Here is a 16,657-nt window from a genome sequence, read left to right on the forward strand (position 1 = left end):
TTTCCTGGAAATTCAGAATTCAGACTTTGCATGTGCCAAGTCAGTCTTAAACCAATTCAATACTAGAAAGCAATAATGTAAAGCTAGATTCTGTTAAAAATATTAAATTTCAAATAAATATTTTTTAAAAGCTTGATATAACAGTAATAACAAGAAGAAAGACTGTTTCTAGGGATCCCATCACAGAAACGTCTAGAAGTTTTGAAATTTAGGCTTGTTGCCATGTAAATACTTTGTGTTTCAACTTCAGTTTTGACAGATACATACCTCTTCCGCTCCGACCGACAAACCTGAGGTCATTGAATCTCGCGACTTGGTTTTTCATGGCCGCGGTAGCATTTCTCAGTTCAGCCGAGTAGTTTTCATCATTGCCCGCCATCACAGTGACCAGAGTGCCGTCTGGAACATCCCCCAGCGCCACCACCTAAACATCAGCCAAGGTACAAATGCAGATATCAGGAATGTCATAAATTTTTATGTCATTTGTGTAGTAATTGCTCTAAAATTAAATGTCTATTAAGTGCTAACTTTCAGTTTGCAAAGGAAAAGCAATCATAAGTTACGTAAAACAACAGAAAAGTTATTAACGGGAAGATTTACTTTTAATTCCATTACGCGTAACTAAACATAAATTTTCAAATCATAAAACATTCACCTAATAAAGATAGGAAAGGTCATATAGCACAGTTGGAATAAGACTAACTATAGCAAGGACTTTGAAAAGCTAAGCCTTCTCATGAACACAATCACCTCTTCTTAATTCTTCATCTTTGAGAAACAGAATGTCTTGTTCTGGTAAGCTTATAACCTAACCCATCTTTCATTTGTCTAGACCTCCAACGACAGGCCTAAGAGGGCCGACTTTACTTTTAGGTGTTAAAACTTATTTCCGCTAAAAATAAATTCAATGGTTACAACTGAATTGCTGAAAATTCTTGAATGACTTGAACTGTCCCTTACAATTTATCTTTGAGACCCACCTACTCACTTCTGTTATCTTGATTTTCACTAGCAGTGAACTTCGGCATGCAAGGAAAAAAATCAGAAATGTACTCTTCGCTTATTACTAATTACGAAATCAACACAGACCTCAGAGAAGGGGGGTGCTCACTTTTCTGTGCTCCTCTGAATTCAGGAGTGGAACTGCATTGCCTTTTTATATCTGTGACTCCCCAAGATGTAGCTACATCCTGATAGATGACTGAGGTTTTCTCCAAACCCAGCTGATCTTGAAAGGAATTCCTTTAATGTAATTGAATAGGAATAGATTTCCTAGAAGAGCTATTGAAGGAAACTGGTAGATAAATATTTTTGATGCTCAGGTAATAAAAAAGCAGTGATTCCAAGGTAAAATGCTCTGAAGGGCATGGCATGAAGATGCTTCGTGCAGTAGCATCCATTTCTTTGGTCATCATTTGACCTTCTAGAAACAATTTTCTTGGTCTAGACATTTATTATTAGCTATATTTCCATTGTCTCTAGTTTTTAAAGTGGTCATAGAATTTCTAGTCAAAATGCCCCAAGTCCTACTTGTTCCTATCATTTCTGATACTCCTTGTGGTACTTTCTCGGTCAGTAGTGAAATTTGTGTTAATCGTACCAATTATATAATCATTTTTTTCATTTTGTTTTTGAGTTTTGATAGTAAAACATTCTACAGTGATTATTTTTGCCCCTGTTTTCCACCTTCTCATTTTTACCTAATAATTGCTACATAATTTTGGGGGGTAACACCTATATTCGGTCCTCTTTTTCTGCCTGTAAAAAAAGCGGTGTTTCTCAAAATTCCCGTCTTCATTGCCTGCTTAGTCATTACCCCTTCTTGTGTCATCCAGATGACCATCTATTGTTTTCATTCCTTACGGTGCTTCAGCTTTTGGATTCTAAGGTGTACGATAGGCAAAATGAACCAACTCACTATGAGGGGTGGACGTCCTTCAACCCCAAGACCACACCTGGAGAATCACTGCCCTGGAAATAGGCAGGTGTTTTCCCTGCCTATTTTATCCAACTTGCACTAGCAAGCAAGGTCGGGGTCTTTTATCTTTCTTTCTAATCCTTTCCATCCAAATGTTGGCCATGTTTTCTATCAAGGAGATTTAAAAACACAGCTATTTACTCCTCATGCCCCCTCTAATTAGGTATCTAGTTCCCATTTTAAGTGTGTTTGCCGCCATTTAATTAAGAGCAGTAACATCACAATTCCCTTTTGTTTCAAAAATATCATTAAAATAAATCTCCCTGATCAGTTATTCAGTTATTGTTACCGTTTTTTTTTTCTATTCCCACAAAATGTGCTTGCTTTATTTTGCTTGTTTTAGTCTCTTAAAAATTTTTCCACTTCCCCCCCCCCTCCCCATTTTCACTTCCCGCTGTAAAATTAGCTCACAGTGTTGAAATGCCCTCCTGGAACACATCATTTTCCTTCCTCATCCCCATCTCCCTGTGGTGACCCGGCTTCTCTCTTCTAATTCAACATCCAGTAAGTATACACGGACTGGATCAATGACACCGTTTTCCAACTCAATAACTCATTATTGGGACAGAATCTGGAAAGAGGTTAAAATAAATAAATCTTGTTGTATAACTCCCAAAATGTATTCTCAATCTCCCTCCTCCCCCTGGCTCCTCCCACAGTGCTCCATGCCTGTGCCTCGCTCATCTTTCCAAAACTATCCTCATCAGTCATTTGGCAAATTCATGAGAACTTCACCAAGCAGAAGCAAATACAGAGAACAAAGATGATGGTGGCTAAATAAGAAAAGGTTGTTGATGTTGGAATTTGAGACTCAAAAAAAAATTGGAGTTTAACTCCCATTTCTCTCTCCCTTTTTAAAAAATGCAGCAGAAGTCAAGGATATTTGGGCACTCCAAGATCACTAACTTGGCCTTTTATTGATCTTGGAGGGATTTTTTTGGCTGGAAAAATGGGGAGAATATTCAATCCTGGGAAACTATATTAATAATGCATATCATCTAATTATTAACAAGCATACTTAGACTAGCTAAAAATTAAAAAAAATTAGAACTAACATATCTGCTAATTTGATACAGATTTTGTCATTGATAGGCAATATAAAGAGAATAAAAAAATCTAACTTCAAACAGAAAAAAGAAGCAACTGGAATGAAAGGCTATAAACAATAGTTAAAGCAACACAAACATTTACATTTTAACACAGACCAAACAGACAAGAAAGGACTTGCTGGCCAAAGGATATCTCATATTTTGTTTTACTTCTCTGTTTTTAAAGTATCAGGAAGTTGGGCAGAATATCAACCCTCCTATATACGACATGACTCTCTCTAAACTGCTCTTGGCTAGCCTGCTCACAGTTCAAACTGGCATTTTAAACCAACTCTAATTAGGCTGAAATTACAGTTACAATTCATTTATTTCAAATCCCTTAATTTTCTAGTGTTTCAAAGAAAGCTGTGGAGTGGAACTTAGAATTCAGCTGAGATGACATTTAAGGGATAGCTAAGGACCGTGATCCTGACGACAGAAACATTACTTATTTCTTTCTCATGAAAAAAATATAACTGTCAGCATCTAAGACCCCTGAAGTTGCTGAAGGCGTGTTCATGCTTTCAGACTCTGGCGTACCAGGGCCTAAACAAACTGTAATATTACACTATTACAAAACAGATCCTAAGTCGTCCAAACAGCTTTTAAGGCTGCTTCTGTAAATCATGGGTAACATGGAGCAAATTTAAGATTTTCTCAGTAGAAAAATAGGTATCTCTCCTATGCTAAAAAATAAAGGTATTCCATGGGAGAAATGGGGGAATGGGTACATTTTGGGGTCCAGGATAAGCAATTAGGATGATTTTAACCTATTTTAAGGAAAATTCATAACTTTAAGTCTCCCTTTAGTTTCAAAGGTCAAAGCAGAGGATTTACACCCAGAATTCCAGAAGACTGCTCAAGAATCACAAATGCTGTTTTCGTCAATGTCATCAGACTTGATCATTGTTTCACATTTTCTCCTCCTTATTCCAGGGAATAGAATAATTCTGTACTGATTAACTTCTTAGAGAGGTTGTCTTAGACTTACTTAAAAGTCAAATTTTAAAGTAATAATTTTTGTCAAAACTGCTTGGGAGGCCGGTGGGTGGAAAAGCACAGAGTGGAGCCGGGAGACACGGCGAATGAGCCAGGATGCAGTCTCCTTTTGAAGTTTGGTTTGCTTTTATCCCTAACCTTTGCATTCCTTCTCTCCCTGAAAATTCTGTCTGCCCCTTCAGTTATGCAATGACCAGGGCTCCTTCCGAAGAGGCCTCTCTTTATGGGGACGGGAGTGGGGACAGATATCAATCAAGTGGTCTGATTTCTCTGCTGTCCTTTCCTTTCCCCAAATGCTCTCAAGACCCACTGGCACTTTTTCAAGAGATCTATACCTTGATCTTTTAGTAGCCTAGAAAAGCAATTCCCTGATGGCTCATGAAAGCAATTTCTATGATTTTTTTCATTCTTTTAGAAAAAAAACAAATACTTTCCTGGGGTGGCTGGAGAAATGGCATCGCTTCGACTTCTGAAGATTCTTTATTAATCACTTAGTGTTTTGATATACTTGGGTGTGGGTTCGCAGGCAAAGGAGGGGAGATCCAGAAGAGACTCTGATTTACCCCAAAGGAAGCCACAGATCCCTTAGAAGCCACTCCCTTGGCGTGTCAGGGGCATCCGGGTTTAAATGACCCTTTGGTTGACTATCAGCCTGTCTTCCCTTCGCTCTCCTCTGAGAGTGAGCCCAGGACCCAACCCTGTCAGGTTCCCTCTCACGGAGCAGCGAAAGCTGCGAGATCTGCCGGCTGTCTGTTTACGTAAAGCAATTAGAATAATTTAAAACTGAAATGGGCTCCCAACCCAAATCTACATAAATGGAGGAAGGGGAGGGAAAGAGTCTAGGCTGATCCACCTCATCCTCATTTCCATCCCCCTTGGAAACTCTTGCTTGCAGAAAACTGCGAGGAACAGGAGGCAATGCTATAGACACAACTAACTGCACATTTGGTTTGTGTTGTTTTAGGAATCACAATCTAAGTTTGGAAGGTGTACAAAGCTTGAAAAATAAAGAACTCCGACAGCACTTTTTAAAAAAGTGAATATTCATTGGAACTAGATCAAGATCCAGCCCAGGCCTGGAACCATAAAAAGCTTATATTAAATTAATCTCCCCTTAAAGGGGACAATTATTTAACCAGATTTAAAAAAAAAAAAAAAAGAGAAAGAGTAGCAGATCGTTACAGCTTTTTTTTTCCCACCTACCTGTCTTGGCCCTTTAAATGAAAAGGAATAAATGCACCGATGGTACTAAAAGCCTCCCCTTCTTAAACCCACTCAAGGCAGAAGAACAGAAACCCCACCGCCGAAATTAAATTTCTGCTGTTTGCGGCCAGGGTGGTGGGATGGCTGTTTAAAAACGCCCGGGGTTGTTTATATATCCCCGTTGAAGGCCAAGGTTTTTAAAGGCAGCTGAAAGCTAGGGCCAGATCAGGGGTGAAAAGGGAACGGAACCCTCTGGAGCTGCTCAGCCGAGGTTGCCGGGTCCACGCAGCCCCCTCCTCAACAGAAACTCGGGCGACTAGACGCCGGGCTCACCGCAAACTCTGGGCTCGTCACCTTTCGCTGCCCCGGGCTTAATCTAGGTGAGCCGGCGATAAGGTTCAGGAGGGTTCCAGGAAAAGAAACAGGATTCGCTACTTGCGGCTTCTGGCAGGAGCAGGCTGGAAGCTGGCAAAAACTCTTCAGAAAACTTTTGCAAACTTAACTACGCCCGCTGTGGACTTTGGACATGCTAATTCCTATCGGGCTGTTAAAGAGGGGTGGGGGTGCGAAGCCCTGACAGTTTTCCTAGTCAGTTTATTTTCACTGACCCGAAGGTATAAAAGCATGTCTATTTTATTTCCTGATGTCTCCATCTGAGGGAGTCACAATGGTTTGGATGTTAAGCCAGACGTGGGCGAGAAGCATGGGAGCAAACAGCCTTGTCCTTGCTGGGGTTCTAACTTTTCCTACTTTGTATCAAAGCTAAGGACCCCTGCCAGGGAGGTCCCCACCGGCCCTCAGTGGATGTGTTTGGGGGCATCCTGATTTTTTCAGCCCTCTGGAGCAGCCTAGGCGGGTCCCCTCGAGGGTCGCCACGGCAACGCAGCATCCCCGGTCTATCGAGCGCAGGGGGATGGACCAGGGGCCGCGGTGGGCAGCGCCGGCCCCTTTCTAGACCCGGGCTTCGCCTGCCGGGCCGCTGCCCTCCAGGATCGCCCCCGGCCTCGGCCGGCCTCCCCTGTCCTCCCGCCACCCGCTCCGGGACGAGTACCTTGAAAGCGATGGGCAGGGTCTTGTTGCAGCGCCAGTGCGTGGGCAGCACGGAGCAGAGGAAGTTGGGGCTGTCGGTGCGCACCAGCTCGCCCGGGTGGTCGGCCAGCACCTCCACCATGCTGCGGTCGACGCTCCTCGGCTTGCCGATCAGGGCGGCGCCGGCGTCCGGGGCGCCCAGCGGCAGCGCCTCGCTCATCTTGCCCGGGCTCAGCGCGGTGGAAGGCGGCGTGAAGCGGCGGCTCGTGCTGGCATCTACGGGGATACGCATCACAACAAGCCGATTGAGTTAGGACCCTGCAAACAGCTCCTACCAGACGGGGACAGGGGCGCGGGTCCTCAGCAAGCAGCTCCTGGGAGACCAACATACAAGTTCAGGAGCCTTTATTGCTGCGGGGAGCTGGGGGAGGGGGGAGAATAAGTTGACTAACAGTCCAGGAGGGGAAAGTTCTAGTTATGCGGATCAGCCTCAGACCCGGGCAGGGCTCCTAGCAACCGACCGCTTAGTGCCTTAAAAAGTAGGCGACCAGAATCCAAAGTCAACTGCCAAGGGAGCTATCTTCTTCTGAGTCTTGCTTTGAGAGTTTAAGTTCTGTCTTTGGCTGTTACAAAAGTTCCCGGAGGCAAAATTCCCATACGCTTCCTAAAATATTTATGCGGAGAGCCAAAGGACCAGCAAATACATAGTTTGGAAGTTCCAGTAGTTAATCGCCTGTCAGTTTTTTTCCAGGTGAGTTTTGTCTAAAGTCCCAACAAAACACAAAATAAACGAGTGTCTTCCATATTCAGAGCCACTTTCATCATGCGAAACAGGCTTCGGTCCTCAAAAGCAAGACAAGAGACTTCCAAAAGTCGTGCTACTAATGTATGTGCACATATATATAAATATATACATATGCTCTACTTCATAAAATATTTACAATACAATCTGTAGAGAATTTAAACACAACAGAAATCCATTAATGTTCGCTGCAGGTTTTTTTTTTTTTTTCTTTTTAAGTAGCCTTGAAAATCAGCTTCAGTAGTTGGAGAAGGGCTGGGCCAGAAGTACTTGTCATGTTGTCTCAATAAATCTGGCAAAATTCTCAGTTCAGAAAATTCAGCTTTTCAAAGAAAAGCTAATCTTTAAAAAAGGAATAAAGTCCAAGTAGATGACAGTCAGGGTACAGCTCTCCACATCTGAGAACTCAGGTTTGGGGATGTTGGTTAAGTTTGTGGCTGATCCTGTGGTTTGGTGGGAGTTGAGCAGCAGCCTAGTCACACGCACGCTGACACGCACTCTTCGGAAGCCAGCCACTGTCTACATCGACTCCGTGACTCAGCCCGGACTTGGGCAGTAGCAAGATCAGATCTTCCTCCAACGTCGCCCCAGCGCCGGCCGGTTGACTGCCCAGACACGCCAATACCCACGATCACCGCGTAACCGCAGCAGGTGGAGCGGGCCTTGCAGGAGGCTCCGCAGCGCAGATCGAAACAGACAGAGCGGCTCGAGTTACACTCGCAGGCACGCACTCCCACGCACACTGCCACGCACACGCCGCTTCGCGGCTCGCCTCGAAGGACGGCGTACTTTCTCCTGCAGTTGTCAAAGGAAACAACCGGAGAAAAGTTCACAGCCAGGAAAGAAGTCGAACCATCCAGCCAAGAAACCAGTTCATTCAAAAGTAAGAAAGAAAAAAAAAACAAATCGAAGCTCCAACGCAGGTCAAGGAGAAGCAGCAAAGGTTGACTTTCTTCTGGTGTCCCCAGGGGCCCCAGGAAGAGGTGCCTGCCGGCGCAGGGCCGGGCAGCGTGGTACCCTGGCTGGGTCCGGCCGCGGGGCGCCCGTCCCGCCTGCGCCCGCTGGCTCTATGAATGAGAGTGCCTGGAAATGAACGTGCTTTTACTGTAAGCCCGGCCGGAGGAATTCCATTCCCTCAGCTCGTTTGCATAGGGGCGGCCGCCGGCCAATCACAGGCCTTTCCGGTATCAGCCAGGGCGCGGCTCGCGGCCGCGGGCTCCTGGAATTGGCCCGCGCGCCCCCGCCGCGCGCTACTGTACGCAGCCCGGGCGGAGAGGCTGCGGCCGCCGTGGTCCCCCGCGCTCCCCAGCCACGCACACACACGCACACGCTCGCCCGAGGCCCCTCCCGGGGCAGACCCAGGCCCTGCGGCTTTGCACACACGCGCGGTTGCGCGCCCACCCGCACGAGGGCTGCAGGGCGCAGCGGCGCTGCAGGCGGCCGCGGGTCGGAGACCGAGGAGGTGGGAAGAGAGGAGGCCAACCGGCTTGGGAGGACTCGGGCCGCACGCTGCACTGGCAGCGGCCGGGGCATGGAGACCAGCCGGAGGGAGGCGCCGGCGCGTCCTGGAGATGCAGCGGCCCCCGGGACCGAGGCAGGAGCCCACGGGCGACCCCAGGCTACGCGGCGGCCCACGGCCGAGCCTCGGCTTCCCCAGCGTGGGTGGGATTCGGCCGCGAGGGGGCCGAGGGCCTGGCCGGAGAGCGGCTCTGCGCGGCCCCACGGCCGGGTTGGCAGTTGCAGCGAAGTGGCGCTGATTCATTTAATGAGGCCAGACGGTTCTTGGTCTCCACAACATGGTTTTCGTGTTTTTAGTTTTCTCTTCCGGTTTGTTTTCTTTAATTGGTGTTTTTCGCCGCGCCTGGGCTGCGGCTTAATTACGCAGCGCGCCTCGCTCGGGCTGTGTACTGAGCGGCGGGCAGAGGAGTTGGCTCATCAGACCAGGCCCCCGGGAACAGGCGGCCCGAGAGAAAGTTGAAAGCATCCGCCGGGCTTGTTCCCGGCCGGCGGCGCGAAATCCACCTCCCGGCCCGGGTCGCTCGAGCCCCGCACCCACCTCCGGCTCCCCGGAAACTGCCGCGGCTCCTCGCCTCGGCCCCGCGCGCGCGAGCGCCCCGGGGTGCTGAGCCCAAGCCAGACCTGCGCGCGGGCAGCAACTGCCCCCGGCGCCCGTCCCTGTCCCCCGTCCCCGCGGCGCCGCAGGCATTTTCGCCGAGTTTAACGGGGCCCCGCCCCCGGCCCGCTGCGCGCGGCCCGTTGTCCCCGCCGCGGGGCTCCCTCTCTCCCCACGGAGCGCGGCCGCCGTCCCCCGCGGGGCTGCTCATCCCGGGGGAGAGCGCTCACCCACGACCCCCTCGCATGGAGCCCTCGACTTCACCCCGAGCGCGGGCCCTCCCTCCCGCCGCCTCCTTCCCCCCTGCGGACCCGCGGCTGGGGTGCGGGGGACCTCGGGCTCCGCCGCTGGGGCCTGACGGAGGCGGGGGCCGTGCGCTGAGCCGCGGAGGCCTTTCCCTCGCCCCAGGCCCAGAGCGATCCGGCAGGCTGCGCCGAGCTGCCGGGAGGTGGACACCCGCCCCGCGGGAGGCGCAGCGGGCCGCGGGCTTGGGGCGGACGCCAGGGGGCAGCAGCAGCCCTCGCTGGCCTCCCCGGCGCGGCGCCGGGCGGCCGCGCGGTCCGCCCGGGCACGCCCCCGACGGCGCGGGGCTCTGCCGGCCCTCGCTCTTGTAAGAACTTCGGTTTGGGGAGAAACGACAGGAAACGGCCGCTGGAGCCAGCTTGAGCGGCTGCGTCCCGCCCTTGCTCCGCCGGTGGCGGAGCGGCCGGGCTGGTGGCGCGGGGACCTCTGGCAGGGTCCTGGATCTCCCGATCCCCCGTGTTGGGATCTCTTCCAGAAACCCATGTGCCTCGACCCCGCGGGCGGCCCGCCCCAGGCCGTCGTGCTCCAGGCCTCCTGGGCGCCTCGCTGGGCCCGCGGCCCAGGCTGCCTCCTGCCTGTCGCGCTTGTCCCCAGGTGGGCCCGTCCTTGGCCCTCCCGGGAGCCCCCAGCGCCTAGTTGCACTCTGTTTTAATGCGTCTAGCAGATAGAAAACTCCTTTGTATTTTTCTTTAAAAATGACTTTGAAGAAACCACATTTCAGGTGTAAAGACCCCCAAACGGCCGCTCTCCACGTTGGCCGAGTGATTCCAAATGTTGCGCAGTCACCAAACCTGCCCTTCTGCTGCGCCCCTGCCCGGGCTGGACGCCGCTCGCTCTAGAGGCTGCTCCGGCACACGGAAACCCTTCTGCCTCGGCTCAAATGCATTCCCCTAAGAGCTGACCAAACACTCGTGGGGACCGCCTCCAAGTGCATCCCCAGGGACCCCCGGGGACGCGGGGTGGGGCTCAGGAGTGCAGCGGAGGCAAAAATGGGCTCTGACTCTGAGGGATATAGCCTACTGGGGTGATAAGCCCCTTGGAAAGGTCAGGAAAGGCTCCTCTGGGGCTCTGGCGGTTTGAAACCCTAAACCCTGCGAGGGGCCGCTGGTCGGACCGTCCGCGGCAGTCCCCTGGGCGAGGGTCAATTTCCCTTCCTTGGTAAGAAGAGAGATACAAAGATAGATGCGCTAAGTTTCGCCTTTCAAGGGCGGCACGGTGGGCGCTGCTCAGCTAAGAGATGCAACCAGTAAATGCCAAGTTCGAACGCCGGCAAGGACGATAACAGCAAGGATATTGCTGATTTATTCTAAATCGAGCCGCGGGGCATTTGGGGTTCCCGGGACTTGCGCGAGCTCTAACTGCGCTGCTCGGTGCGCGCTAGAAACCAGAAACAAAAAACACCAGTGCGCCTTCCTTAGTGAGGAACTAAAATGAATGGAAAGCAGGCAGCATGCGGCTCAACTAAGGGGTACCGGGAGCCCCTTAGTCTGAAGGGCTTTTAACGGACTTGGAAAGTTCAGTGACATGGTGTAGGAAGTGGAGAATTCCTTTCCACCGAGAGCACTCATTCCAGCGGCAATATAGAATTTCCCTTCCTCTGCCTCTCCAAGGGAGGAAGGAAAGGAAACGTTACGCGACAGTCACTCCTAGTATTCCCCGGAATAATACTAGAATTTACTTTTGTCATAATACAAAATAAAAAATACAACGAAGCGATATGTTGGGCAAACTCTGTGTGACAGTTTCTTCCAAATTTGCTGCATGGGGGAAATTTCAAAAAGACTCCTAATAGGAATGAAGTGTTAGTTTTCAGAGTGAATTTTTAGAGTAGTATTTGGTTAGTTGGAAGAAAAATAATTCCACTGGAAAACGATAACAACACATTGACGTTTTTCATCTACAACTTTAGGTAAGTATGTAACCGCAGTGGTCTCAGAAAATATCTAAATGTTTTACATTTTTGCTGTTTTAAAACGCTCTCAGAAAACATGCATAAAGATAGGATTCGAATCTCAATCTTAACTCAGAATTTTCCTCTGTAATATGATATTTTTAAAATTACATTTCTGAAAATGTGATATTTCTAAAAGAATCATTTCTATTTTCAGCGACCATTTCAATGAAAATAAAAATCAGAGGATGTCTTTTGCTAGTGGTTCTGGACCGAATTGCTGCAGTTGGTACTAATGTCACCGGGGGGAGAACATTTTGATGAAAAGTCACATGTTAATGTGTGTACAAATAACTTGCTACGCACTACGTCCAGTTTTTCAACATTGGAATGTAATTAAACCTTTTTTCCCCTCCTTGAGTGGCTTTGAGATCATTTCACTGTCGAAATCTAATTACTTTGGGGGTGAGAATCCTTATTTCTTCCACTACCTCCTTCCTCTGCATGAACGTTTCCATGGGATGCTGTGGTTGACGCGTGACTATTTCACTCTGACTTCATAAGTCAGTTGTACGGCTCACAAGAGCAAACTGAGAAAATTTTAAAATTAATCTTTTCCAATTTAGGGATGCTTAGTAAACATTTTACCCTCATAAAAATCTTGCATTGCCACTGCTGTAACAAAAGTAATAAACTAGGTTATAACAGATAGAAGCCACGCTCTATTTTTTTTTTTTTTTTTAGAGAGTCATATAGAGTCATTTAATAACAGCAGAATGCACCTGTGGTAAATGCTGTAGAACTGAGGGTATTATTTAAGGTTTCATTGGAATGTTTTATATGGTTTGACATCTGCAATATGGAGAACAGCTTTTAAGTATTTTTGAATCAGCAAAAAAAAGAGCCTTAATTATTTGGTTAATTTATATTGTAAGTTATTTATAGAGATACATAGGTTAAAAATCTTATATGCACATATATGAATGTGTATATTTTATAAAAAATATAATTTGGAACCTAAGATACCGTGAATATCTCTTCTATGTACACATTTTGAAAGAATGGAAAGTAGGAAAATAAAAATAATTGTATGAATATACTGAGAGCAAAACTCAAATTCACTGATGGTTGATGAATTTCATTCTAATTGCGATAAATGAAAGTATAAAGACTAAATTCCCCACTCTCATTTTTTTTGCTAGTTTGTTGCATCTGGCACTATTTAGCACTGGCGATGTTTATGGCGTATTGTCCAGTTTGGGCACAGAAAAATAGCTTAAAACAGTAAATCAGCAAATAAAGAATGAACTGTTACATATGCACATGGTTTTATGTGCCTTCAACCAATGATTTCCATTGTTAGCTAATACTGAATCTTTATCTTTTATAGAATCACCTCTTTTCAGCTATATATGTGATGCAAATATGATTTATTTAATGAATATTAGAAATACATTTGGGGGTGTAGGAATGAATCTGAATTTGAGGTGAAATTAAAATGAAACCCTAGCTTAATGCAAACACGTTTAAAAATCTGTAGCACAGCAGAGGCTAAATGCAAGAAATAAAAATATGAATTTTTTAAAGCAATGAAAATAAACAATTTGGAATCCATCTTCTGAAAGAAACAAACTGATAGATAAACATGATGATCATTTACTTCCAATGATAGGACATTTTAGAAATATTTTCTCCTTGCTTGCTTTCCTTTCTTTCCCTTTGCTAAGAGGGCAGATTATTTATTGAAACCTCTCAATCTTGAAATAACAGATGATATGAATTATTGTTGAAAATAACTGTCATATGACAGTTTCCACGTATGAATCATTTCCCATAGACTGCTGCATATCCAGTTACCGGTAAATCCATTCAGCAAAGTCCTATGAAGCTATTTCTCTTTCCCTCGAATATTACATATAATATTCTGAATTTGAAATGACTCTACCAGCCTTGTATATTGATAATGATCAGTAACGAATGATTAACATGGAGAAAATACTGTTTTTCAAAGACTTAGGATTTGAGCATTTCAAATACTGCACACCTAAATCTTTCAACCCCACTCCACAATATTAGTATTAATATAGCCTAAAAAAAAACTTTAAAACTAAGAAAGGGGATAATTATTTCAGATTTCCAGACGCTGTTTAAATAGGCAGGAGAACAAGATTTGCAGCTCCTTAGTCTTATATTTTTGCCAAAGCAAAAAGAGCAACTAAAATAATAAGGAGTTCTGAAGGACTGCCCTATGATGAAAGATTAAAGGAATTAAATATGTCTAGTTTCCAAGGATCATCCTTAAAAAAACCAACATTGTGGTTTACATGTGCCTAAAATGACTCCATAAAGATTTTTTTTAAGAAAAACACAGGCCAGGGAAAGAATTATTTGCACTAATTATGAATGATAAGGTAAGAAACAACAAATGTACCCAGAAGTTAGTAAGTTCAGTTTTAATAGGTATGGGGCGAAAAATCCTCAACAGTAAGATTGACCAGTTGAATTTATACTAAAGAGACCCAGCAGAATCAACCACTCTGGAAATTCTCTTGTGAGACCCCCGAGAAGACTTTCCCCGTCAGAGGCTGAGAATCAGGAACAGAGTGGAAAAGCAAGTGTTTCAGCTACACACCTAATATTTCAGTGATTCTGAGAGAAAAGCCAAGACTTTTTTAAACCTAAAAACAAAGGCAAATTGAGTGACTTTTGAAAGATGTGTATGTTGTCTGTTGAAAGCTTTCTTAGTTTGTCCTGTGTTAATAGTCTTGAGGACACAGCATACACCATTAACCTGGGTGTCGGGGTGGGGAGCTGGGGGCAAGGGGAGAGGGTGGATATCTGCAGGTCAGATAGCATCTGTGGAGATTTGATGTGCCCAAGGGGATGTTAAAGATGCCAGAAACTGAACTGTAAGAGAAAAGAGGTCTTGTGTGTTCATGACAGTGAGAGCTCAATCTGGCTAGCTTATCCTCCAGCTCCCTCCCTCCCTCCCTTTCTTTCTCTCTTTCCCTCTCTCTCATTGAATGTTACTATATGCCAGGCAATGGCCAAAATGCCCTGCCTGATCTAATCCTTGCAACAACACCATTACCATCTCCCTTTACAGAAAAGGCCCCTCACACTTGGAGTGTTTGAGAAACTTGACAAGGTCCCTTCACTCTTCATCTCTGTACACACACATGCATATTCACATATAGTCTGCATGTGAGGTGAGCCATGTCTCTTTTTGACCACAAAGATTTATTTTTATGGGTGTCCTTTGTAGTGTTCTGAAATATTAAACTCCGATCGCATCTTTCACTTTTATCCTCCCATGTCTCATGGTCTCTATCAGAAAATATCCCTGAAATTCTTCCCCATGTAAATCTCAGATATCTAGCAGTCACATCCTAATGGCCAGAAGCTATTTCTGGCCATTCACCGTCCACAGAGTTTGAGGAACAGGTCAAGGACAGCTTGGCTGAGAAGCTTTTAAATTCATAATAAATGTAAAATGACTTTCTAGTCTTTTCCTGCCTCTACTCATTCGAAATGGCATCGGGAAGACTTTTCTAGATATGAAGTATATGATTTTCCTCCCTTCAGTTCCTCTAGTGCTTTCTATGTACCAGGCAGGGTGCTAGGCTGGTTGGTAACAAAGGACAAGTAGAAGAGAGCAATGGAGTGTCACAGTTGCTGATGGACCCACAGCAGGGTCCAGGGAGGTGGTGGGAGGAGACACAGGAGGAAGAGGAGGCAGCACCACCTGGTGGGCTTGGTAAAGCCTTCATTCCTAGCAGAGGTGCTCTTTGATTTGACTCTTGGAGGTTGGGTGGATTTTTACCAGGTGGTTGAGAGGGCTGGAGGAAGGCTCCAGGGAGGTGGGAAGGGGCACAGGGAGGAGTCACCCCAGGCAGAAGGATCAGCATGAGAAAGGCACGCATTTGTGAAACAGATCCACATGTCAGTTCTAGTATAGTTGGAGTGTAGGTTTGGAATCAGGTTGGGGAGTGACAGCTCACAAATGACACAAGGCTGGCAGACATGAACACAGACAGGTCAGAGGCAGCTTACACAACCTGGAGAAATCTGAACTTCAACATGAGGGCAATGGGTTCTACCAGAGCCTCGAAATCTGGGACACGACATAATAATACATATTTTAGGAAAATAAATCTGTCAGGGGTGGATAGGGGAATTGGAGCGGTAGGGGTAAGGAGCAGGAGAGCTACCACAGTTGTCAGGGAAGGAATCATGAGCATCTACTTTAAGGCAGAAACAGTGGAGATGGAAGAGGGAGGCTGAGGTGAGGATGGGAGAGGAGTCTCCCCCACTTCTGGCACAGATGACACTAGTAACAGTAGAGAAGACCAGAAGAGGACAGATTCGAAGAAAGACATTAGGATTCAGCTTTGGACGTACAGGACAGAATTGTAGGTGCTGGTGGGAAAAACAGGAATTCAAGGCAGACGTCTGGTGTGGAAATATTGAGTTGAGAGTCTTCACGTATGTGCGGTAGCTTCAGATTGCACAGAGATTGGTGTCTGGTGAGAAAAGAGCATTGATGGAGACTGAGATCATCCACATTTAAGGCATTGATTAGAAGAAGATGGAACAACCAAGGAGATTGAGCTAGGAAGAGAAAGAGGAGAGAATAGGGTCTTAAATCCAAAGGAAGATGGGAATTTTGAGAAGAAAGTCATGTCCCAAAGGCCAAGGAGGGGCCATGAGGATGAAGACTGAGATGATTACATTGGGTTTGCCTACAGGGGAGCCATGGTAACATTTGCTAGAAGAGATTCAGGGGAGCAGAGAATGGGAAAGTGAAGGGGATATGGGGAGGGGGAGGTAGGTGCTTGTTGGAGGAGGGAAGAAATGGGGGTGTGTGCATGAATGTGTGTTTAAGAGGAAGACGTGAGAAAATTAACACTTTCCATGTTCGTTTTACTGAAGATCCAACTCATCAGCTCACCCTCAAACCACCTCTTTTTGCTTTCCCCATTGCACCATCATTCTCCCACTTTCCAGAGCTGGATCCATGGATTTATCTTTGACCTCATCCAGTCTGTTGCTAGCTCATTTTTTTCATTTCTTTGTTATAATTTATCCCTATTTTTCATCCCTATTGTCATCATTCTGGTTCAAGTCCTCATGATCTCTCACCAGATCTCTTTCAAAGGTCTCCTAAAAAAAGATTTCCATTAATTTCGTACGTTACTTCCAGATTAATCTCCCACACCACAGTTCTGCAGATACTGTCACAGAATGCGTC

The 16,657-nt window shown here is 46.5% G+C and overlaps 1 protein-coding gene across 6 annotated transcripts in view; it reads right to left on the bottom strand.

Annotated features, from left to right (window-relative positions):
* Window positions 1-16,657, bottom strand: part of RUNX1 (RUNX family transcription factor 1) — a 263,569-nt gene that overhangs the window by 87,343 nt on the left and 159,569 nt on the right. For 4 of the 6 annotated variants that reach the window (XM_070488827.1, XM_014843710.3, XM_014843713.3 and 1 more), the window contains 2 exons: window positions 6,320-6,573; window positions 268-424 (listed from right to left, as the gene is read on the bottom strand). In XM_070488827.1, coding sequence (XP_070344928.1) covers window positions 268-424; window positions 6,320-6,573 — 411 coding nt within the window. Of the gene's footprint in view, window positions 1-267; window positions 425-6,319; window positions 9,498-16,657 lie in introns of those variants that run through there. The other 2 variants (XM_044750930.2, XM_044750927.2) reach the window with 1 other exon arrangement.

This window comes from Equus asinus, chromosome 18 (genome assembly GCF_041296235.1).
Source record: "Equus asinus isolate D_3611 breed Donkey chromosome 18, EquAss-T2T_v2, whole genome shotgun sequence".
In the NCBI taxonomy this organism is placed as follows: Eukaryota; Metazoa; Chordata; class Mammalia; order Perissodactyla; family Equidae; genus Equus; species Equus asinus.